This window comes from Oncorhynchus mykiss, chromosome 30 (genome assembly GCF_057628025.1).
Source record: "Oncorhynchus mykiss isolate SJ-2025 chromosome 30, ASM5762802v1, whole genome shotgun sequence".
Lineage (NCBI taxonomy): Eukaryota > Metazoa > Chordata > Actinopteri > Salmoniformes > Salmonidae > Oncorhynchus > Oncorhynchus mykiss.
In genome coordinates, this window is record NC_143051.1 from 5,481,551 (window position 1) to 5,505,642 (window position 24,092).

The following is a 24,092-nucleotide window of genomic DNA, read 5'->3' on the forward strand; positions in this document are numbered from 1 at the left end:
GTCAATAACTTGTCTGTCAATATCCAATATAAATAAGCTTCATTAAAATGAAGGACAAAGCCTCTTTTGCCAACGAAAAGCGAGATAATGACATCAACAATAACAGTTAAATTGTAATACATCAAAAAATAAAATATTAATTTTTCAAACAAGATTCAGTATATTTTCTGAAACATCAAGATTAACAAGTGATGCAAAAAAAAAAGTCAAATATTAATAATTGTGCGGCAACTGAAAACGGAACTGCATAAACTTACTGTAAAACAGTTAGGGAATTGCCGTGTTGATTTAGAAGTATTCAAAGATTATCCGTTTGAGTTCAGTCTTTATCATCTAAAGGGTAACTTTTCCGTCCTTATCTGTACTTTGTAGAGAACGTCTCAAATTGGCCATATATTTGATAATCGTATGATGTTCAGGTAAATGATTCAACAGGCAGTCATTCATTCATTTGTGACGGCAGCCTCACCGAATCCTAATCCACTCAATAAACACACACACACACACACACACACACACACACACACACACACACACACACACACGTTCGCCCATTGCTCACCATCTCCCTTGTCTATCTATTTGCTGATAGAGAATAGTTATCACCAGGTCAAGAGATGGAACCTCAGATACCAATGGGTGAAAGGTAAGCTCGCCAGTACCACTCAGAGAGAGAGAGAGAGAGAGAGAGAGAGAGAGAGAGAGACAGACAGACAGACAGACAGACAGACAGAGAGAGAGAGAGAGAGAGAGAGAGAGAGGTAGAGAGAGAGAGACAGACAGAGACAGAGAGACAGAGACAGAGAGAGAGAGAGAGAGAGAGAGAGAGAGAGACAGACAGACAGACAGACAGACAGACAGAGAGAGAGAGAGAGAGAGAGAGAGAGAGGTAGAGAGAGAGAGACAGACAGAGACAGAGACAGAGACAGAGAGAGAGAGAGAGAGAGAGAGAGAGAGAGAGAGAGAGAGAGAGAAAGCAGGTAATATCTAGTGATATTTTCACTAGATACCTAGTGGAAATTGTTTATTTCACTTTATATATTATCTACCTCACGTGCTTTGGCAATGTTAACACATGTTTCCCATGCCAATAAAGCCCTTGAATTGAATTGAATAGAGCGAGAGAGAGAGAGACAGAGAGAGAGAGAGAGAGAGAGAGACAGAGAGAGAGAGAGAGAGAGAGAGAGACTCTAAAGGGCACAAGCGACTGTCACACACCTCTGCTTTCTGTGACTGTCGACTACCCACTCAGGAAGCATCTCTTGTTGCGGGAGCACCAGATACCTTGTGGATATTATTTGCTTTCTCTAGACTGAAACCTGATGAACACCAGATACCTAGTGGATATTACCTGCTTTCTCTAGACTGACACCTGATCTCCTCCTGATCCCCACAGCCTGCCAGCCGGCCACCATGAGATTCCCCAAGCTCCCCAACCCAGGTCTGGATGACCGGATCCCGTCCCACCAGGAGCTGGAAAGGATGGAGAAAGAGGAGGCTGGGGACAGGCCCAAATGGGACAACAAGACCCAATACATGCTGACCTGTGTGGGCTTCTGTGTGGGGCTGGGGAACGTGTGGAGGTTCCCTTACCTGTGTCAGAGCCATGGAGGAGGTAGGTTATACTATACAGGTGGGGCTGGTTTCCCAGACACAGATTAAGCCCAGTCCTGGACTATATAACATTTGTAATTGACAGTGCTTTTTAGTCCAAGACTAGGTCTATTTTGTGTCTGGGAAACCAGCCCATGGAGATTTGCGTGGGTTAAGAGTTAGTGTGCAGTAGAAGAACGAACGCTGAGAGTAATAAATTTTTTTGTGGATCCAATGAATTTCATTTTGGCTGGTTGATTACACTTAGGTCTGCACAATAATGACTCCTACACAGGCCCTACTGTAATGACTCCTACACAGGCCCTACTGTAATGACTGCTACACAGGCCTAGTGTAATGACTCCAACATAGGCCTACTGTAATGACTCCTACATAGGCCTGCTGTAATGACTCCTACACAGGCCTACTGTAATGACTCCAACACAGGCCCTACTGTAATGACTCCTACATAGGACGACTGTAATGACTCCTACATAGGCCTACTGTAATGACTCCTACATAGGACGACTGTAATGACTCCTACACAGGCCCTACTGTAATGACTCATACATAGGACGACTGTAATGACTCCTACTGTAATAACTCCTACACAGGCCATACTGTAATGACTCCTACATATTGCCTACTGTAATGACTCCTACATAGGACTTCTGTAATCACTCCTACATAGGACTACTGTAATCACTCCTACATATGCCCTACTGCAATCACTCCTACATATGCCCTACTGTAATGATTCCTACATATGCCCTACTGCAATCACTCCTACATATGCCCTACTATAGTCACTCCTACATAGGACTACTGTAATCACTCCTACATATGCCCTACTATAGTCACTCCTACATATGACTACTGTAATCACTCCTACATATGCCCTACTGCAATCATTCCTACATATGCCCTACTATAGTCACTCCTACATATGCCCTACTGCAATCACTCCTACATAGGCCCTACTGTAATGACTCCTACACAGGCCCTACTCTAATGACTCCTACACAGGCTCTACTGTAATGACTCCTACACAGGACTACTGTAATGACTCCTACTGTAGGAATGGTTCAGGTAACTGTAACAGAGCGATTCATTTCAAGAGAGTGAAATGTGTCAATAACTACATTTCTGGAGCTTTGTCAAATTGGAACTGTAGAAATCACATAGAGCTTTAAAACAATATCTTAAAAGAGACGAACGTGCTTGTAAGCTAACACTAGTTGACCCATATAAACAGATAGTTATTCAGTCATGGAAATTCAGAGATTTCAGTTAAAGGATAAAAGAGCCTGATGTGGTGTAGATTATTACCAATGATTCTAGCTAAGGACAGTAGTTCTAAATGTGTGAAATTAAATTACAGATAGTTTTTTTATTTCGTTTTTTTTTATTTTTATATTTACAAAATACAAATATATCTCACAACTGGCTATGCAAAACATTTAAAAAGTCCTCGTTGATCTCGTTTGTCAAGTTTATCCCTCGAAATACATCAGAGAGGAGAGTCTTACAGTGAAGTACGTTATCTCCCAGGAAGAGGAGACGGGGAAAAGTGGCCCAGTTAAAACTCCCCTCATAAAAACAGAAAGCGTAATGATGAGTTTACCACCATCGTCATCATCGAGGCTGAACTATGATCTAACACTCTGGTACTGTATGTGAATACTGAACAGACGTTGTTACTAAATACACAGTATTTTATAGCGTCAACGGTTCATGTAGAAATGATTCCTTTTCCATCAGCTGTTCTGGGCGGTTCGCCCCTCACACCATCCCGAAGGTGAAGAGGACGGATGTGAAGGTTCAAGGGTGACCTGTTTACCATGTGGTCTGCGGTTTTGAGGCCGGTTGGACGTAAATACCATCAAAGCACTGACTGATGAGGCACACAGTTATTACGTGATAGAAATATGTTGAATCTCACGTCGACTATTGGTCCATACTGGGTATGTTGTGGTTTAACAGGGGTCAAATGAACCCTGTGTCCCTCAACACCATAGTTAATCAACCCTGTGTCCCTCTAATACCTGAGTTAATCAACCCTGTGTCCCTCAACACCATAGTTAATCAACCCTGTGTCCCTCAACACCATAGTTAATCAACCCTGTGTCCCTCAACACCATAGTTAATCAACCCTGTGTCCCTCAACACCATAGTTAATCAACCCTGTGTCCCTCTAATACCTGAGTTAATCAACCCTGTGTCCCTCAACACCATAGTTAATCAACCCTGTGTCCCTCAACACCATAGTTAATCAACCCTGTGTCCCTCAACACCATAGTTAATCAACCCTGTGTCCCTCTAATACCTGAGTTAATCAACCCTGTGTCCCTCAACACCATAGTTAATCAACCCTGTGTCCCACAACACCATAGTTAATCAACCCTGTGTCCCTCAACACCATAGTTAATCAACCCTATGTCCCTCTAATACCTGAGTTAATCAACCCTGTGTCCCTCAACACCATAGTTAATCAACCCTGTGTCCCTCAACACCATAGTGAATCAACCCTGTGTCCCTCCAACACCAGGGTTAATGAACCTTAGTCAACACTAGGGTTTCCTAATCAGTGGGTGAGGTCCCACCTTTAGATAAAGGCTAGTGCTTTGTGATAAATATGCACTTTGTATTTACCTTCATCCCGGATATCTTCAGGTTAGGTTGTGAGATCATTTCAAAACTTAAAAATTTGAAAAATCATGAAATAATTGGCATATACATTACTCTTACAGAATTTCCACGTGGGCGAGGATATAGGATATTTTTTACATGGATGATACAATTTGAGAAAATATAAGACAAGAACTGGAAACATTGTAACACTGAACAATCCTGGAAACCAGGTTTGGTATTCATAGCTGACTTTGAAAAGGTTTTTGATAAAGTACGACTGGAATTTACATATAAATGCCTGGACTATTTCAATTTTGGAGAATCTCTTATAAAACGGTTGAAAGTTTTGTATGGTAACCCTGGGTAACCCTGGGTGTAAAATAGTAAATAATAGCTTGTTTTGGTACTGTCCATATGTAGCTTGTTTTGGTACTGTCCATATGTAGCTTGTTTTGGTACTGTTCATATGTAGCTTGTTTTGGTACTGTTCATATGTAGCTTGTTTTGGTACTGTTCATATGTAGCTTGTTTTGGTACTGTCCATATGTAGCTTGTTTTGGTACTGTCCATATGTAGCTTGTTTTGGTACTGTCCATATGTAGCTTGTTTTGGTACTGTCCATATGTAGCTTGTTTTGGTACTGTCCATATGTAGCTTGTTTTGGTACTGTTCATCTGTAGCTTGTTTTGGTACTGTCCATATGTAGCTTGTTTTGGTACTGTCCATATGTAGCTTGTTTTGGTACTGTCCATATGTAGCTTGTTTTGGTACTGTTCATCTGTAGCTTGTTTTGGTACTGTCCATATGTAGCTTGTTTTGGTACTGTCCATATGTAGCTTGTTTTGGTACTGTCCATATGTAGCTTGTTTTGGTACTGTTCATATGTAGCTTGTTTTGGTACTGTCCATATGTAGCTTGTTTTGGTACTGTCCATATGTAGCTTGTTTTGGTACAGTCCATATGTAGCTTGTTTTGGTACTGTTCATATGTAGCTTGTTTTGGTACTGTTCATATGTAGCTTGTTTTGGTGCTGTTCATATGTAGCTTGTTTTGGTACTGTTCATATGTAGCTTGTTTTGGTACTGTTCATATGTAGCTTGTTTTGGTACTGTCCATATGTAGCTTGTTTTGGTACTGTCCAGATGTAGCTTGTTTTGGTACTGTTCATATGTAGCTTGTTTTGGTACTGTCCATATGTAGCTTGTTTTGGTACTGTCCATATGTAGTTTGTTTTGGTACTGTTCATATGTAGCTTGTTTTGGTGCTGTTCATATGTAGCTTGTTTTGGTACTGTCCATATGTAGCTTGTTTTGGTACTGTCCAGATGTAGCTTGTTTTGGTACTGTCCATATGTAGCTTGTTTTGGTACTGTTCATATGTAGCTTGTTTTGGTACTGTCCATATTTAGCTTGTTTTGTTTGTTTTGGTATTGTCCATATGTAGCTTGTTTTGGTACTGTCCATATGTAGCTTGTTTTGGTACTGTCCATATGTAGCTTGTTTTGGTACTGTTCATATGTAGCTTGTTTTGGTACTGTCTATATGTAGCTTGTTTTGGTACTGTCTATATGTAGCTTGTTTTGGTACTGTCCATATGTAGCTTGTTTTGCTTGTTTTGGTATTGTCCATATGTAGCTTGTTTTGGTACTGTCCATATGTAGCTTGTTTTGGTACTGTCCATATGTAGCTTGTTTTGGTACTGTTCATATGTAGCTTGTTTTGGTACTGTCTATATGTAGCTTGTTTTGGTACTGTCCATATGTAGCTTGTTTTGGTACTGTCCATATGTAGCTTGTTTTGGTACTGTTCATATGTAGCTTGTTTTGGTACTGTCTATATGTAGCTTGTTTTGGTACTGTCCATATGTAGCTTGTTTTAGTACTGTCCATATGTAGCTTGTTTTGGTACTGTTCATATGTAGCTTGTTTTGGTACTGTCCATATGTAGCTTGTTTTGGTACTGTCCATATGTAGCTTGTTTTGGTACTGTTCATATGTAGCTTGTTTTGGTACTGTTCATATGTAGCTTGTTTTGGTATTGTCCATATGTAGCTTGTTTTGCTTGTTTTGGTACTGTCCATATGTAGCTTGTTTTGGTACTGTTCATATGTAGCTTGTTTTGGTACTGTCCATATGTAGCTTGTGTCTGGACGCAGGTTCAGGAATGGTTGAAGAAGGACAACATTTACCTGGAGCTAACTCTGCAAATAGCGCTGCTGGGTGATTTGAAAAGTCATAGTCAATTAAACAATAATATAATTATACTCTTAGCAAAAGACTAATGTAAAATATACTGTGTCCGTAACATGTATATAGTATGTATAAACTGGAAGTAGAAGCCTTAGTGTTGTTGTCCATTAGTTTACTCTAATTAGGGGACGGGTGGGTTAGGGGAACATAATAAAGGAATATATATTTTTTAAAGATATGTATGTATGTACAGTGTATATATATACAAATACATATATATATAGGGGATTGGAAATGATACAGACATTTACATTGAGGGGATCTACAACCTAATCTGCACTATTAAAACTGACCTACAACCCCGCCCCCCCCCCTCCCCCCCCTCCCTCCCTCCAAAAATCAAAAAAATATTTATTCTAAAATAAGAATAAAAAATAATATAGGAGTTCCGTTTGTCTTTGTGTTTCCTGTGTGGTCGGTTGCAAAAAGGTTTTGGTACAGTTTTTCTTCAGAGTGTTCTAATAAATGTGACCACCGTTCAGTCAGGCAGAGATCGACGAGGGCAGTGACGTAGCCTATCTATGAAAGTAACACGTGTAGAACCCGTGGAGACCCTGAAAAAGACACGCCCGTGTTTATGTTTCCTTAGCCAGGACACCTATCAGCTATAGATTGTAGATGAACGGTTATAATTCTTCTTTCTTTTTTTTTTAAGTCAAATGCAAGTCAAGTTCAAATGGCTGAGTCATGTCCAAGTGTTGACATAACGTTGGCAGTTCATCTTCAGCCATGTCTCGTCTTCCCTAACCCTTGAGAGTTGTAGTAGTTACTTTTCACTATCTATTCCGGAGGGGAGGCAACGTAAGAATTTGTCTTCTGTTTCCATCTACAATGCCATCAATGATGATGCCCTTTTCTACACAGGAGATCAACCAAAAGTACTGCCTGGTGGTGTTCTGAACCTCCCACTACCTTTCTGATGTATTTCAGTCACTTCAAACCAAACTTTCTTCAGACTGATATACTGTCAAAAAGTACTGTCAGACTGATTTGTAATAACCTGTCATAGCCCAAATATTTAAAAAAAAGTATCAAAATGTTTAAAATGGGGTCGCAGGTCAGGAAAAGTTTGGGAACACCTGGGTTAAACACTCCAGGTCAAAACCAGAAAGACGTGGAAATTATAAATGGGACTAAACGTTTAGATAGATGTGTATTTACAGTAGCGATTACAGTGAAATAATACCATGCTATTGTTTGAGGAGAGTGCACAGTTTATGAACATAGTTACTAATAAACAAATTGGGCAGATTTGGGCAGTCTTGTTAACACTCCGTTGATCTCCCCTTCCCCATTTCCCCACTCTGACTTAGAATACGTGGACAACTACAAATACTTAGGTGTCTGGTTAGACTGTAAACTCTCCTTCCAGACCCATATCAAACATCTCCAATCCAAAGTTAAATCTAGAATTGGCTTCCTATTTCGCAACAAAGCATCCTTCACTCATGCTGCCAAACATACCCTTGTAAAACTGACCATCCTACCAATCCTCGACTTTGGCGATGTCATTTACAAAATAGCCTCCAATACCCTACTCAACAAATTGGATGCAGTCTATCACAGTGCAATCCGTTTGTCACCAAAGCCCCATATACTACCCACCATTGCGACCTGTACGCTCTCGTTGGCTGGCCCTCGCTTCATACTCGTCGCCAAACCCACTGGTTCCATGTCATCTACAAGACCCTGCTAGGTAAAGTCCCCCCTTATCTCAGCTCGCTGGTCACCATAGCATCACCCACCTGTAGCACGCGCTCCAGCAGGTATATCTCTCTAGTCACCCCCAAAACCAATTCTTTCTTTGGCCGCCTCTCCTTCCAGTTCTCTGCTGCCAATGACTGGAACGAACTACAAAAATCTCTGAAACTGGAAACACTTATCTCCCTCACTAGCTTTAAGCACCAACTGTCAGAGCAGCTCACAGATTACTGCACCTGTACATAGCCCACCTATAATTTAGCCCAAACAACTACCTCTTTCCCTACTGTATTTTATTTATTTATTTATTTTGCTCCTTTGTATCTGTTGATTACAGATACCTTAAAAAAATAAGGTAGGGTGGGGTGGATCAGAAAATCAGTCAGTGCCTGGTGTGACCACCATTTGCCTCATGCAGCGTGACACATCTCCTTCCCATAGAGTTGATCAGGCTGTTGATTGTGGCCTGTGGAATGTTGTCCCACTCCTCTATTGTTTAATAGTCACATGTACCGTGTTGCAGACCTCCAAAGGCCAAGGACCCGGTCTCTCTCTCTCTCACTCACAGACAGACAGACAGACAGACAGACAGACAGACAGACAGACAGACAGACAGACAGACAGACAGTGGCCTGTGGAATGTTGTCCCACTCCTCTATTGTTTACTAGTCACATGTAACCGTGTTGCAGACCTCCAAAGGCCAAGGACCCGGTCTCTCTCTCTCTCACAGACAGACAGACAGACAGACAGACAGACAGACAGTGGCCTGTGGAATGTTGTCCCACTCCTCTATTGTTTACTAGTCACATGTAACCGTGTTGCAGGTGTGATTGCTGTGTCACGCCCTGATCTGTTTCACCTGTCTTTTGTTGTTGCCTCCACCCAACCTCCAGGTGTCACCTGTTTTCCCCATTAGTCCCCGGTCTGTGCCAGTGTATTTATCCTTGTGTTTCCTGTCTCTGTACCAGTGTATTTATCCTTGTGTTTCCTGTCTCTGTGCCAGTGTATTTATCCTTGTGTTTCCTGTCTCTGTACCAGTGTATTTATCCCTGGGTTTCCCTTCTCTCTGTACCAGTGTATTTATCCCTGTGTTTCCTGTCTCTCTGTACCGGTGTATTTATCCCTGTGTTTCCTGTCTCTCTGTGCCAGTGTATTTATCCCTGTGTTTCCTGTCTCTCTGTACCAGTGTATTTATCCCTGTGTTTCCTGTCTCTCTGTGCCGGTGTATTTATCCCTGTGTTTCCTGTCTCTTTGTCCCAGTGTATTTATCCCTGTGTTTCATGTCTCTCTGTACCAGTGTATTTATCCCTGTGTTTCCTGTCTCTCTGTACCAGTGTATTTATCATTGTGTTTCCTGTCTCTCTTTGCCGGTGTATTTATCCCTGTGTTTCCTGTCTCTCTGTACCAGTGTATTTATCCCTGTGTTTCCTGTCTCTCTGTACCAGTGTATTTATCCCTGTGTTTCCTGTCTCTCTGTGCCGGTGTATTTATCCCTGTGTTTCCAGTGTCTCTGTAACAGTGTATTTATCCCTGTGTTTCCTGTCTCTCTGTACCAGTGTATTTATCCCTGTGTTTCCTGTCTCTCTGTACCAGTGTATTTATCCCTGTGTTTCCTGTCTCTCTGTACCAGTGTATTTATCCCTGTGTTTCCTGTCTCTCTGTGCCGGTGTATTTATCCCTGTGTTTCCTGTCTCTTTGTCCCAGTGTATTTATCCCTGTGTTTCCTGTCTCTCTGTACCAGTGTATTTATCCCTGTGTTTCCTGTCTCTCTGTACCAGTGTATTTATCATTGTGTTTCCTGTCTCTCTTTGCCGGTGTATTTATCCCTGTGTTTCCTGTCTCTCTGTACCAGTGTATTTATCCCTGTGTTTCCTGTCTCTCTGTACCAGTGTATTTATCCCTGTGTTTCCTGTCTCTCTGTGCCGGTGTATTTATCCCTGTGTTTCCAGTGTCTCTGTACCAGTGTATTTATCCCTGTGTTTCCTGTCTCTCTGTACCAGTGTATTTATCCCTGTGTTTCCTGTCTCTCTGTACCAGTGTATTTATCACTGTGTTTCCTGTCTCTCTGTGCCAGTGTATTTATCCCTGTGTTTCCTGTCTCTCTGTACCAGTGTATTTATCCCTGTGTTTCCTGTCTCTCTGTGCCATTGTATTTATCCCTGTGTTTCCTGTCTCTCTGTGCCGGTGTATTTATCCCTGTGTTTCCTGTCTCTCTGTGCCATTGTATTTATCCCTGTGTTTCCTGTCTCTCTGTGCCATTGTATTTATCCCTGTGTTTCCTGTCTCTCTGTGCCATTGTATTTATCCCTGTGTTTCCTGTCTCTCTGTACCAGTGTATTTATCCCTGTGTTTCCTGTCTCTCTGTGCCAGTTCGTCTTGTTTTGTTTAAGTCAACCAGCGGTTTTCCTCACTCCTCTCTTTTCCCCCAGTCTCTGTTTTTCCCCCAGTCTCTGTTTTTCCCCCAGTCTCTGTTTTTCCCCCAGTCTCTGTTTTTCCCCCAGTCTCTGTTTTTCCCCCTAGCCCTCCTGGTTTTGACCCTTGCCTGTCCCGACACTGAATCCACCCGCCTGACCACTCCGCCGGTCCCCGACCTGCCGTTTGCCTAGCCCTTTTGTTATAATAAATATATTGGAGCTCAACCATCTGCCTCCTGTGTGTGCATTTGGGTCTCCCCCTATGCCCTTATATGTTGTTCAGGTTCAGATTGTTTAATAGTCACATGTACAGTGTTGGAGGTAAGATTGCAGGGAACAGTAGAAAATAGTACGTTTCCAGCATTCCAACATGCAAGACTAGTGAAATACAGTAAAATAATGACAATGGTATATATTTTTTTTAAATAAAAAAATCGAAATAGTACTGTATAATAATAACTGTGGCAGTGATGAATAAATACATGCTTGTTGCCGTGGAGACAGCGTAAAGACTGTTCAGGGGTTGAATGGTCACAGGGGAGCAGCAGCATGACGAACTTGTGTGGGTGCACTTTACTGGCTTCAATAGCCTGATGGTTTTCATGATACCTCTCTTTTTCCATTTTATGTTTTCATGATACCTCTCTTTTTCCATTTTAGGTTTTTATGATGATACCTGTCATTCTCATTTCCTATCTCACATTCCCAGGAGCGTTTTACGATCCCATTCCTGATCCTGTGTTCCCAGGAGCGTTTTACGATCCCATTCCTGATCCTGTGTTCCCAGGAGCGTTTTACGATCCCAATCCTGATCCTGTGTTCCCATGAGCGTTTATGATTCCATTCCTGATCTTGTGTTCCCAGGAGCGTTTTACGATCCCATTCCTGATCCTGTGTTCCCAGGAGCGTTTTACGATCCCATTCCTGATCCTGTGTTCCCAGAAGCGTTTATGATTCCATTCCTGATCCTGTGTTCCCAGGAGCATTTATGATTCCATTCCTGATCCTGTGTTCCCAGGAGTGTTTTACGATCCCATTCCTGATCCTGTGTTCCCAGGAGCGTTTCTAATTCCATTCCTGATCCTGTGTTCCCAGGAGCATTTATGATTCCATTCCTGATCTTGTGTTCCCAGGAGCGTTTATGATTCCATTCCTGATCCTGTGTTCCCAGGAGCATTTATGATTCCATTCCTGATCCTGTGTTCCCAGGAGCATTAATGATTCCATTCCTGATCCTGTGTTCCCAGGAGCATTTATGATTCCATTCCTGATCCTGTGTTCCCAGGAGCATTTATGATTCCATTCCTGATCCTGTGTTCCCAGGAGCGTTTATGATTCCATTCCTGATCCTGTGTTCCCAGGAGCCTTTTACGATCCCATTCCTGATCCTGTGTTCCCAGAAGCGTTTATGATTCCATTCCTGATCTTGTGTTCCCAGGAGCGTTTATGATTCCATTCCTGATCCTGTGTTCCCAGGAGTGTTTTACGATCCCATTCCTGATCCTGTGTTCCCAGGAGCCTTTTACGATCCCATTCCTGATCCTGTGTTCCCAGAAGCGTTTATGATTCCATTCCTGATCTTGTGTTCCCAGGAGCGTTTATGATTCCATTACTGATCTTGTGTTCCCAGGAGTGTTTTACGATCCCATTGCTGATCCTGTGTTCCCAGGAGCGTTTCTGATTCCATTCCTGATCCTGTGTTCCCAGGAGCGTTTATGATTCCATTCCTGATCCTGTGTTCCCAGGAGCATTTTACGATCCCATTCCTGATCCTGTGTTCCCAGGAGTGTTTATGATTCCATTCCTGATCCTGTGTTCCCAGGAGCGTTTATGATTCCATTCCTGATCCTGTGTTCCCAGGAGCGTTTATGATCCCATTCCTGATCCTGTGTTCCCAGGAGGGTTTTACGATCCCATTCCTGATTCTGTGTTCCCAGGAGCGTTTATGATTCCATTCCTGATCTTGTGTTCCCAGGAGCGTTTATGATCCCATTCCTGATCCTGTGTTCCCAGGAGTGTTTTACGATTCCATTCCTGATCCTGTGTTCCCAGGAGCGTTTATGATCCCATTCCTGATCTTGTGTTCCCAGGAGCGTTTATGATTCCATTCCTGATCTTGTGTTCCCAGGAGCGTTTTACAATCCCATTCCTGATCCTGTGTTCCCAGGAGCGTTTATGATTCCATATCCTGTGTTCCCAGGAGCGTTTTACAATCCCATTCCTGATCCTGTGTTCCCAGGAGCGTTTTACGATCCCATTCCTGATCTTGTGTTCTCAGGAGCATTTATGATTCCATTCCTGATCCTGTGTTCCCAGGAGCGTTTATGATTCCATTCCTGATCCTGTGTTCCCAGGAGCGTTTATGATCCCGTTCCTGATCTTGTGTTCCCAGGAGTGTTTTAGGATCCCATTCCTGATCCTGTGTTCCCAGGAGCGTTTTATGATTCCATTCCTGATCCTGTGTTCCCAGGAGCGTTTATGATCCCGTTCCTGATCCTGCTGGTTCTGGAGGGGATTCCACTGCTGCACCTGGAGTTTGCCATCGGACAGCGCCTCAGGAGTGGCAGTGTGGGAGTGTGGACGGCCATTAACCCATATCTGACTGGCGTTGGTGAGTCCGACAGAAACAGTAGGAAAACCCCTGTGTCCTGTTTTTTTTAGAGAAGTATGTAGTTAAACGTCCAACGTCAAGAAGGAAAGTTCTGCAGTCTGCGAAAGTGAGATTATCATATTTGTAGAGTATGTATCTATCTTCTCCTTCTTATAGGCCTGCATTCAAAATGGCATCCTATTCCCTACAGAGTGAACTATTTTGAGCAGAGGCCCAGGAGGAAGGGGCTCATTGTAATGGCTGGAATGGAATGCATGGATCGAATCAAACACATCCAACGTCATGGAAACCACGTGTTTGACTCCGTTCCGTCAACTCCACGACAGCCATTACAATGAGCACCTTCCTTCTATTGCTCCTCCCACCAGCCTCCTCAGGCCTCAGGCACCACTTATATGTGGTGATGTCTGAAATGATTGTGTCCTACAGGCATCGCTTCCTTGTTAGTCTCCTTCCTGGTGGGTATGTACTACAACACTATAATCGCCTGGGTGATGTGGTACTTCTTCAACTCCTTCCAGAACCCTCTGCCATGGAGTCAGTGTCCTGTCAATGCCAACCTGACAGGTATGTTCATATTCTGCATGGATTTAAAGTCACTGTTAACTACAAAATCTAATTTTCTCAAATGTTTTTAAGACCTCAAAAGGGGTCTGCAATATAATATAATAATATATTATATAATAATATATAATAATAAATATGCAGGGTCCTGCATCTTATGAGGCATCTAGCTGGATCTACATAAGTCAATACATAAGTCAATATCAGGCTAAATGCTGCTGGACTGGCATTTGGGCTTGACCGTGTTTTTGCTGCCCCCTGTAGGTCTGGAATCAGAATGCTGCTGGACTGGCCTTTGGGTTTAACAGTGTTTTTGCTGCCCTCTGTAGATTTGGTCTCAGAATGCGCCCGGAGTTCCCCAGTGGATTATTTCTGGTACAGAGACACACTCAACACGTCCACATCCATTGGGGACTCTGGAGGACTGCAGTGGTGGATGGTGTTGTGTCTACTGTGTGCCTGGCTGCTGTTGTACGTCTGCTGCCTTCGTGGCATTGAGACCACTGGCAAGGTACGATACCCGGTCCCATTGAGACCACTGACAAGGTACGATACCCGGTCCCATTGAGACCACTGGCGAGGTACGATACCCGGTCCCATTGAGACCACTGACAAGGTACGATACCCGGTCCCATTGAGACCACTGACAAGGTACGATACCCGGTCCCATTGAGACCACTGACAAGGTACGATACCCGGTCCCATTGAGACCACTGGCGAGGTACGATACCCGGTCCCATTGAGACCACTGACAAGGTACGATACCCGGTCCCATTGAGACCACTGGCAAGGTACGATACCCAGTCCCATTGAGACCACTGGCGAGGTACGATACCCGGTCCCATTGAGACCACTGACAAGGTACGATACACAATCTCTTCTGGTTTAATTTAGACAGGATTCTAGATGTAGTTGGAAGTGTTTCCCACAATATGGTTTTTATTTTCAATTTTTAGTGCTATTTATTGGATAGAAATGCAGTACGTAGTTCACCTCATCGATGACAAGGTGATTCTACCCTCTCTGTCATCACAGGCAGTGTACGTAACATCCACTCTGCCCTACGTGGTCCTCACCATCTTCCTGATCAGAGGACTGACTCTCAAAGGTTCTCTGGATGGAATCAAGTTCCTCTTCACGCCCGACGTACGTATTTCCTCTCAAAGTGATAATTCAACCCTCAAAATCAACGTTTCTCAGATGTTTTCGGGCATGGGATCCCTTTTGTTGTGTGGCAGTATACATTGATGATTGTCTTCTCATAGCTAAATGAGTTGATGAACCCGTCTACCTGGCTGGATGCAGGTGCCCAGGTGTTCTACTCTTTCTCCTTGGCCTTTGGAGGTCTCATCTCCTTCTCCAGCTACAACTCTGTACAGTAAGTGCCCAAATATTTATCGACGACTTCGTCCTAAACGGGACTCTATTCCCTACTACATACTGCACTGCTTTTGACTAGAGCCCTATAAGACCTGGTCAAGAAGAGGTCACTATGTAGTATGGAATAGGGTCCCATTTGGGACTCAACCCTATATTTACACATTAGATAGACAAATCTATCTCGACTCTTCAACGGACTCCACTATTCTGTTTCTCCAGCAACAACTGTGAGCAGGATGCCGTGATCATCTCCATCATCAATGGCTTCACATCCGTCTACGCTGCTACAGTCATCTACTCCATCATAGGTTTCAGGGCCACAGAGAGGTTCGACGACTGTCTGGAAGGGTACGTGTTTTCATTCAGGCTACGTTGGGGCTCTGAGCTTGGTTTTATTTAGGCCAGGACTAGGTTTAGTCTGTGTCCGGGAAGACCGGCACTGAATGGACGGACAGAACTGTCTCAAAACAATGATCATTTTGTTTTGTTTGTTTTTTTTTCTTGTCTTGATATTCTGCACTGTGCATTGCTAGCGAATTCTAGCACGTAGTGGCCTTGTGGTTTTGTGTTTTATTTTTGTGTTGTGTATTATTGTTGTGTTTTATTGTTGTGCTTTATTGTTGTGTATTATTGTTTTGTATTATTGTTGTGTTGTGTATTATTGTTGTGTATTATTGTTGTGTTGTGTATTATTATTGTTGTGTATTATTGTTGTGTATTATTGTTGTGTTGTGTATTATTATTGTGTTGTGTATTATTATTGTTGTGTATTATTGTTGTGTATTATTGTTGTGTATTATTGTTGTGTTGTGTATTATTGTTGTGTTGTGTATTATTATTGTTGTGTATTATTGTTGTGTATTATTGATTATTGTTGTGTATTATTGTTGTGTATTATTGATTATTGTTGTTGTGTATTATTAATTATTGTTGTTGTGTATTATTGTTGTTGTGTATTATTGTTGTGTATTATTGATTATTGTTGCTGTGTATTATTGTTGTTGTGTATTATTGTTGTGTATTATTGATTATTGTTGCTGTGTATTATTCTTGTGTATTATTGATTATTGTTGTTGTGTATTATTCTTGTGTATTATTGATTATTGTTGTTGTGTATTATTGATGTGTATTATTGCTGTTGTGTATTATTGATGTGGATTACTGTTGTTGTGTATTATTGATGTGGATTATTGATTATTGTTGCTGTGTATTATTCTTGTGTATTATTGATTATTGTTGTTGTGTATTATTGTTGTGTATTATTGTTGTTGTGTATTATTGTTGTTGTGTATTATTGATGTGGATTATTGATTATTGTTGTTGTGTATTATTGATTATTGTTGTTGTGTATTATTGTTGGGCAAATGGTTAAACCTGATAAACAGTTCGTACTCGACCTACCTCCATCTCAACCTTACTGGCTCTGTGTGTTGTCCCATGCAGAAACATCTTGGCCCTGCTGAATGCTTTCAACCTTGCTGAGGGCAACATCACAGAAGGCAACTATGCAGAATCCCTACAGAATCTAAACGGCACCTTCCCAGAGACCATCCAGAGTCTGGACCTCAAAACCTGCGACTTGCAAACTTTCCTCAGTCAGGTATTGAAATGTCAAACTTTCCCTTAGTCAGGTATAGAAACGTCAAACTTTCCCTCAGTCAGGTATAGAAACGTCAAACTTTCCCTCAGTCAGGTATAGAAACGTCAAACTTTCCCTCAGTCAGGTATAGAAACGTCAAACTTTCCCTCAGTCAGGTATAGAAACGTCAAACTTTCCCTCAGTCAGGTATTGAAATTGCAAACTTTCTCAGTGATATATGGTCGGTCACCAGAAATCAAAAGCCTTTCACCCAATTTAAATTGCCGACATGTTAGTCATGGCACATTTGGTGCCAACGTGTAGAATAGTACGCCAAACTCTTTAACTGTTTATCTATGGATCTGGTTTTAATCCTGTTTTTCCTGATGATGATTCATTGTCTTCCAATAGGGTGTGGAGGGAACTGGTCTGGCCTTTATCGTGTTCACAGAGGCCATCACCAAGATGCCTATCTCTCCTCTCTGGTCCATCCTGTTCTTCATCATGCTCTTCTGTCTGGGACTGTCCACCATGTTTGGCAGCATAGAAGGAACGGTGGTGCCCCTTCAGGATCTCAACATCTTCCCTAAACGGTGGCCTAAGGAGGCGATCACTGGTAAATAACTTTGCTCGAATCAATGGAGACCCCCGGGATATACCCCCGGGATATACAATATACCCCCGGGATATACCCCCGGGATATACAATATACCCCCGGGATATACAATATACCCCCGGGATATACCCCCGGGATATACAATATACCCCCGGGATATACCCCCGGGATATACAATATACCCCCGGGATATACCCCCGGGATATACAATATACCCCCGGGAGATACCCCCGGGATATACAATATACCCCCGGGATATACCCCCGGGATATACAATATACCCCCGGGATATACCCCCGGGATATACAATATACCCCGGGATATACCCCCGGGATATACAATATACCCCCGGGATATACCCCCGGGATATACAATATACCCCCGGGATATACCCCCGGTATATACAATATACCCCTGGGAGATACCCCCGGGATACCCCCGAGATACCCCCGGGATATACAATATACCCCGGGGATATACCCCCGGGATATACAATATACCCCCGGGAGATACCCCCGGGATATACATTTCCAATGCAGGGGTCTCCATCTCCTGTCCTGGTGAGTTTAGTGCTGGGCTGGAACAAACACCTGCACATGCAGTAGCTCTCCAGGACTAAAGATGAAGACCACTGGTCAAATGTTCCTTGGAGAAATAACTCAGCGTTTGTGTCTTCTGTTTCAGGTATTGTCTGTCTGGTGTCATTTGTCATTGCCCTGATATTTGCTCAGAGTTCTGGTAACTACTGGCTGGCTCTGTTCGACAGCTTTGCCGGCTCCATCCCTCTCCTAGTCATCGCCTTCTGTGAGATGATAGCTGTGGTCTACATCTATGGCATAGACAGGCGAGTGTCACCTCCTCTTCCTCCCCGATCCAACCCAACTTTTTGAGGCATTAGCCAACACAGAAATCAATCCAAGTAGCTGTGCATTTTGGCAATAGCTAACTAACTAGTGTTATGTCCATCTTAATGATGCCAAAGTTGGTAGCCTCATTAACCCAGCCTGATCTTGCAAGCTCATGTTCTGTTCCACTTCTCTTGATACGTGAAGTGAAACAAAATGTGAGATTCCAAGATAAGGCTCGTTTAACGAGGCTACAAAGTTGGCATGTAATGTAGTAACCAAAGGTTAATGCTGCACCTAATTGCTTGCGTTCCTGATGAGCGTCAAACAGTGATCAGTTCAAGAGAGGTCTGAAACGGATCGGTTCAAGAGAGGTCTGAAACGGATCGGTTCAAGGGAGGTCTGAAACAGATCGGTTCAAGAGAGGTCTGGAACGGATCAGTTCAAGAGACTTCTGAAACGGATCAGTTCAAGAGAGTTCTGAAACTGATCAGTTCAAGAGAGGTCTGAAACTGATCAGTTCAAGAGAGGTCTGAAATTGATCAGTTCAAGAGAGGTCTGAAATGGATCAGTTCAAGAGAGGTTTGAAACTGATCAGTTCAAGAGAGGTCTGAAACTGATCGGTTCAAGAGAACTGAAACTGATCAGTTCAAGAGAGGTCTGAAACGGATCAGTTCAAGAGAGGTCTGAAACTGATGCATACGTTTTGTCTCCCCTCGTCCCCACTAAAGCCCCCCCCCCCCCCCCCCAGCCTCTCCAACGTGCATTTGTGTGTTTCAGAGGGGTTGAGTACAGCAGGAGACAAATGTCCTTCTTCCATGAAGTTAATTAAGTCTTATTCTACAGGTTTAACAAGGACATAGAGTTCATGATTGGTCACAAGCCCAACCTGTTCTGGCAGGTGACCTGGAGGTTCGTCAGCCCTTTAATCGTTTTAGTAATCTTCGTCTTCTACTTCGTCACCAAAGTCAGCTCCAACGTCACCTACATCGCCTGGAATCCAAGCTCGGTAATGTTTCTCCACTACGTTCAAATCTGGTTGCCGTATTGATAAAGCGTCTGAGAGTAGGATTACTGATCAGTGATCAGTTTTACCTTTTGAGATCACAACAAACACGATAACATGGACGGGAAGGAGCTGATCCTAGATCTGCACTCCTACTCTGAGACACTTATTGAATGAATGAGTTCTAATCCCTCCCAGATGATAACCTATTGTGTAACTGAACACTAGGTGTTGCTAAACTACGCCACCCCTTGGTTTGAAACAGGAGTCGAGGGGAACTAAACTGACTACCTGTCACATATAGTAGTCAGTTTTGTCTTTCTAGATATTAATAATAATAACTGATAGCATTGGCTGTATATAGTGCTTTTCCACATGTCAAACTGCTGTAAGAGGAGAAGCTCCCCTCATCCACCACCAACGTGTGGCATGCTAGAGCGTCCTTCTCCCAGACTTATTTCTCATCCCTGTGACCTGCAGGAGGACTTCCCCACTCTGGAGGTGTTGGAGTATCCTGCTTGGATTTACGTCATCATCTTTATCCTGGCAGGAATCCCCAGTCTGGTGGTGCCAGGCACGGCCATATTCAAACTCATACGGAGATGTTGCAGCAACAGAAATGTCTACGGGGCAGAAGTCGACACGGTCTCTGCCAAAGTTCAGATGTTTACTACGAAAATGTCGTAGAATTACCACACAGCCAACATCATATGGGACAACGCTACACTGGAGAATAAAACAAGTAGAGTAAACATCCAAAATGATTGGTCCCCCAACAAAACAAAACAAAAAAGAAGTTTGAGGTCAATTCCATTTTAATTCAGTCAATCCAGTAAATGTAAGAATTGAAAACAAACTCTTTATTTCAGGGCACCTGAATTTTCCGAATTTAAATGGGATCGACCGTTACCCTTTTTTGGTTTTGATGCAAAGGAACCGTTTTAAAAACATCCAGGAACAGATCTGAAATTGTCTGCGATGTCTCTTGGTCATTCCACAAAGACCACACCAGTGCAATGACACTGTTAGTTGTATTTATCTATGGGATCACCTGTAATTTTCACTGGTATTTCTGTTAGACGGTTTTTGATTTGTTTTGGGTTTCGGGTGCAACGAAACACCAACATACCATCAGAAAATTGTAGAATTGTCTTCTTTTTTTTTTACATTCTGGAATGACACGTTCTTATGAATTATGGGGCAGAATGTACAGATTAATGAAAAACACTAAACAGAAACATAATCACCCACAACTAAAATGGGGAAAACAGGATACCTAAGTATGATTCTCAATCAGAGACAACAAAATCGACAGCTGCCTCTGATTGAGAACCATACCAGGCCAAACACAGAAATACAACATAGAAAAAAAGAACATAGACTACCCACCCCAACTCACGCCCTGACCAAACGAACACAAAGGACATAATAAAGGAACTAAGGTCAGAACGTGACACCAATGATATCAGGCCACACCCAGCCATGATTACAGACACCTGTGTGTGTCCTTTGACACGATATAAACTAGGTGACCCAGCAGTGTTTGTCATTACACCATGATGAAGACAGCTTGTCTGTCCCAAACGTTGGATATTAGGTTATTAATATTACTGCATCTGGGCTCCTAGAGTGTGAGTCTCTCCATTCAAGTGAAATAAATGGTTTGCCTGTGTTTTTTATGTTCTAAATGAACCTATTAAAACTCACGGATGCTTCCAAAAGCTCAAACCAAGTTTATTCCCCCAGTTGGGATCGATACAGCTGCATAAAGACAAAGAACATATTCACACAAGCACTGATATTTAACCCTTTCCCCAATGCTGAGCCCCTCCTTACACATCTGAACAGCCAATACACCTCTGTCGCTGTCCAGAAGATTAGTGACACATGTTCTTCCTCACTTCATCTGACCTGACCTCTGCCCCAAATTCCTCACTCCTCCCCAACTCACGGCTGTCATGTTGACTCGTACCAGGACTGTGTCTGTTCTCCTCCCAGAGGATCCCTGATGACTAACATGAACATATTCGGACAGAGTGTAAACGTTATACATTCCCCTCTCTCCCTCAGTGACATGAATAAGTATATTTCGAAGGATGTGTGAGTTTTTTTGTCTGAATGGTATGCAGGACGTCATTGGAGCATAATATTGCATTGGAGCATAATATTGCATTGGAGCATAATATTGCATTGGAGCATAATATTGCATTGGAGCAGTATATTGCATTGGAGCAGTATATTGCATTGGAGCAGTATATTGCATTGGAGCAGTATATTGCATGACACGCCACACAATACCAGTACATGTAGTGGATACATTGTATCATCAAAATATGTGAACTAGAACAGTGGTTCCCAACTCCAGTCCCCCAGTACCCCCCAACTCCAGTCCTCCAGTCCCCCCCAACAGTACACATTTTCGTTGTGGCCCTGGACAAACATACCTGATTCAACTCATTGAGGACCTGATGATTAGTTGGTAAGTTGAATCAGGTGTGTTTGTGTACTGATGGGAGGACTGGATTTGGGAACCACAGCACTAGAATACAAGCTATACGCATCTGTACATGGTGTTGCAGACAGCCACAGAACACAGGTTATGTAACCAATAAACCACATCAGCCCTACGTCTTTCTGTTTATGGGAATTGTTCAATGTTACACGTCAGCACTACGTCTTCCTGTTTATGGGAATTGTTCAAAGTTACACGTCAGCACTACGTCTTCCTGTTTATGGGAATTGTTCAAAGTTACACGTCAGCACTACGTCTTCCTGTTTATGGGAATTGTTCAAAGTTACACGTCAGCACTACGTCTTCCTGTTTATGGGAATTGTTCAAAGTTACACGTCAGCACTACGTCTTCCTGTTTATGGGAATTGTTCAATGTTACACGTCAGCACTACGTCTTCCTGTTTATGGGAATTGTTCAAAGTTACACGTCAGCACTACGTCTTCCTGTTTATGGGAATTGTTCAAAGTTACACGTCAGCACTACGTCTTCCTGTTTATGGGAATTGTTCAAAGTTACACGTCAGCACTACTTCTTTTGGTTTAATCAAATCAAATCTAATTTGAATTGTCACACTTCGTAAACAACATGCGTGGACTAAAGGGACCTTCACAACAATACAGTACCAGTACTGAGTCGATGAGCAGGGGTACGAGGTAATAACATGGCTATATACAGGAAGTACCAGTACTGAGTCGATGAGCAGGGGTACGAGGTAATAACATGGCTATATACAGGAAGTACCAGTACTGAGTCGATGAGCAGGGGTACGAGGTAATAACATGGCTATATACAGGAAGTACCAGTACTGAGGTAATAACATGGCTATATACAGGAAGTACCAGTACTGAGTCGATGAGCAGGGGTACGAGGTAATAACATGGCTATATACAGGAAGTACCAGTACTGAGTCGATGAGCAGGGGTACGAGGTAATAACATGGCTATATACAGGAAGTACCAGTACTGAGGTAATAACATGGCTATATACAGGAAGTACCAGTACTGAGCTAATAACATGGCTATATACAGGAAGTACCAGTACTGAGTCGATGAGCAGGGGTACGAGGTAATAACATGGCTATATACAGGAAGTACCAGTACTGAGCTAATAACATGGCTATATACAGGAAGTACCAGTACTGAGCTAATAACATGGCTATATACAGAAAGTACCAGTACTGAGTCGATGAGCAGGGGTACGAGGTAATAACATGGCTATATACAGGAAGTACCAGTACTGAGGTAATAACATGGCTATATACAGGAAGTTCCAGTACTGAGTCGATGTGCAGGTGTACGAGGTAATAACATGGCTATATACAGGAAGTACCCGTACTGAGTCAATGAGCAGGGGTACGAGGTAATAACATGGCTATATACAGGAAGTACCAGTACTGAGTCGATGAGCAGGGGTACGAGGTAATAACATGGCTATATACAGGAAGTACCAGTACTGAGCTAATAACATGGCTATATACAGGAAGTACCAGTACTGAGTCGATAGGCAGGGATACGAGGTAATAACATGGCTATATACAGGAAGTACCAGTACTGAGTCGATGAGCAGGGGTACGAGGTAATAACATGGCTAATTACAGGAAGTACCAGTACTGAGTCGATAGGCAGGGATACGAGGTAATAACATGGCTATATACAGGAAGTACCAGTACTGAGTCGATAGGCAGGGGTACCAGGTAATTGAGGTAGATATGTACAGTGACTTCAGAAAGTATTCATACCCCTTGACTTATTACACATTTTGCTGTGTTACAGCCTGAATTTGAAATGGATTAAAAAATTAAAAAAATCTCACCAACACCAACATTTACACAACAATTCACACACATGAGTCAACACATGTTAGACTCACCTTTTGGCAGCGATTACAGCGGTGAGTCTTTCTGGGTACGTCTCTATTTGCACATTATTCTTTAGAAAATTCTTCAAGCTCTGTCATTGCTATTTTGTTAGCTATTGTTTAGTCTTATTGCTTGGGGATAGAAGCTGTCCATGAGCCTGTTGGTGTCAGACTTGATGCAGCGGTACCGCCTGCCGTACGGAAGCAGAGAGAATAGTGTATGGCGGTTGGGTGGTTGGAGTCTTTTAATGATTTTCACACTGCATGATATAGAGGTTCCGAATGGCAAGGAGCTCAGTCCCAGTGATGCGCTGGTCTATCCGCACCACCCTCTGTAGCCCCATGGCAAGGAGCTCAGTCCCAGTGATGTGCTGGTCTATCCGCACCACCCTCTGTAGCCCCATGGCAAGGAGCTCAGTCCCAGTGATGTGCTGGTCTATCCGCACCGCCCTCTGTAGCCCCATGGCAAGGAGCTCAGTCCCAGTGATGTGCTGGTCTGTCCGCACCACCCTCTGTAGCCCCATGTGATGCAG

General features: G+C 42.9%; 1 protein-coding gene across 2 annotated transcripts; it reads left to right on the top strand.

The window, feature by feature from the left end:
- Window positions 1-859: 859 nt before the first annotated feature.
- On the top strand, window positions 860-21,816 carry slc6a19a.1 (solute carrier family 6 member 19a, tandem duplicate 1). Of its 2 annotated transcripts, none has more exons than XM_090228537.1 (12): window positions 860-1,615; window positions 13,059-13,199; window positions 13,629-13,766; window positions 14,093-14,274; window positions 14,799-14,909; window positions 15,029-15,141; window positions 15,363-15,491; window positions 16,587-16,743; window positions 17,134-17,338; window positions 18,023-18,182; window positions 19,030-19,192; window positions 19,670-21,816. In XM_090228537.1, the coding sequence occupies exons 1-12, from the start codon at window positions 1,414-1,416 to the stop codon at window positions 19,874-19,876; spliced, it is 1,908 nt and encodes a 635-aa protein (XP_090084663.1). In that variant the 5' UTR covers window positions 860-1,413; the 3' UTR covers window positions 19,877-21,816. The 2 variants fall into 2 exon arrangements, with proteins under 2 accessions (XP_090084663.1, XP_090084664.1); XM_090228538.1 differs by lacking the exon at window positions 860-1,615 and adding an exon at window positions 4,233-4,454.
- The last annotated feature ends 2,276 nt before the right edge of the window (window positions 21,817-24,092 follow it).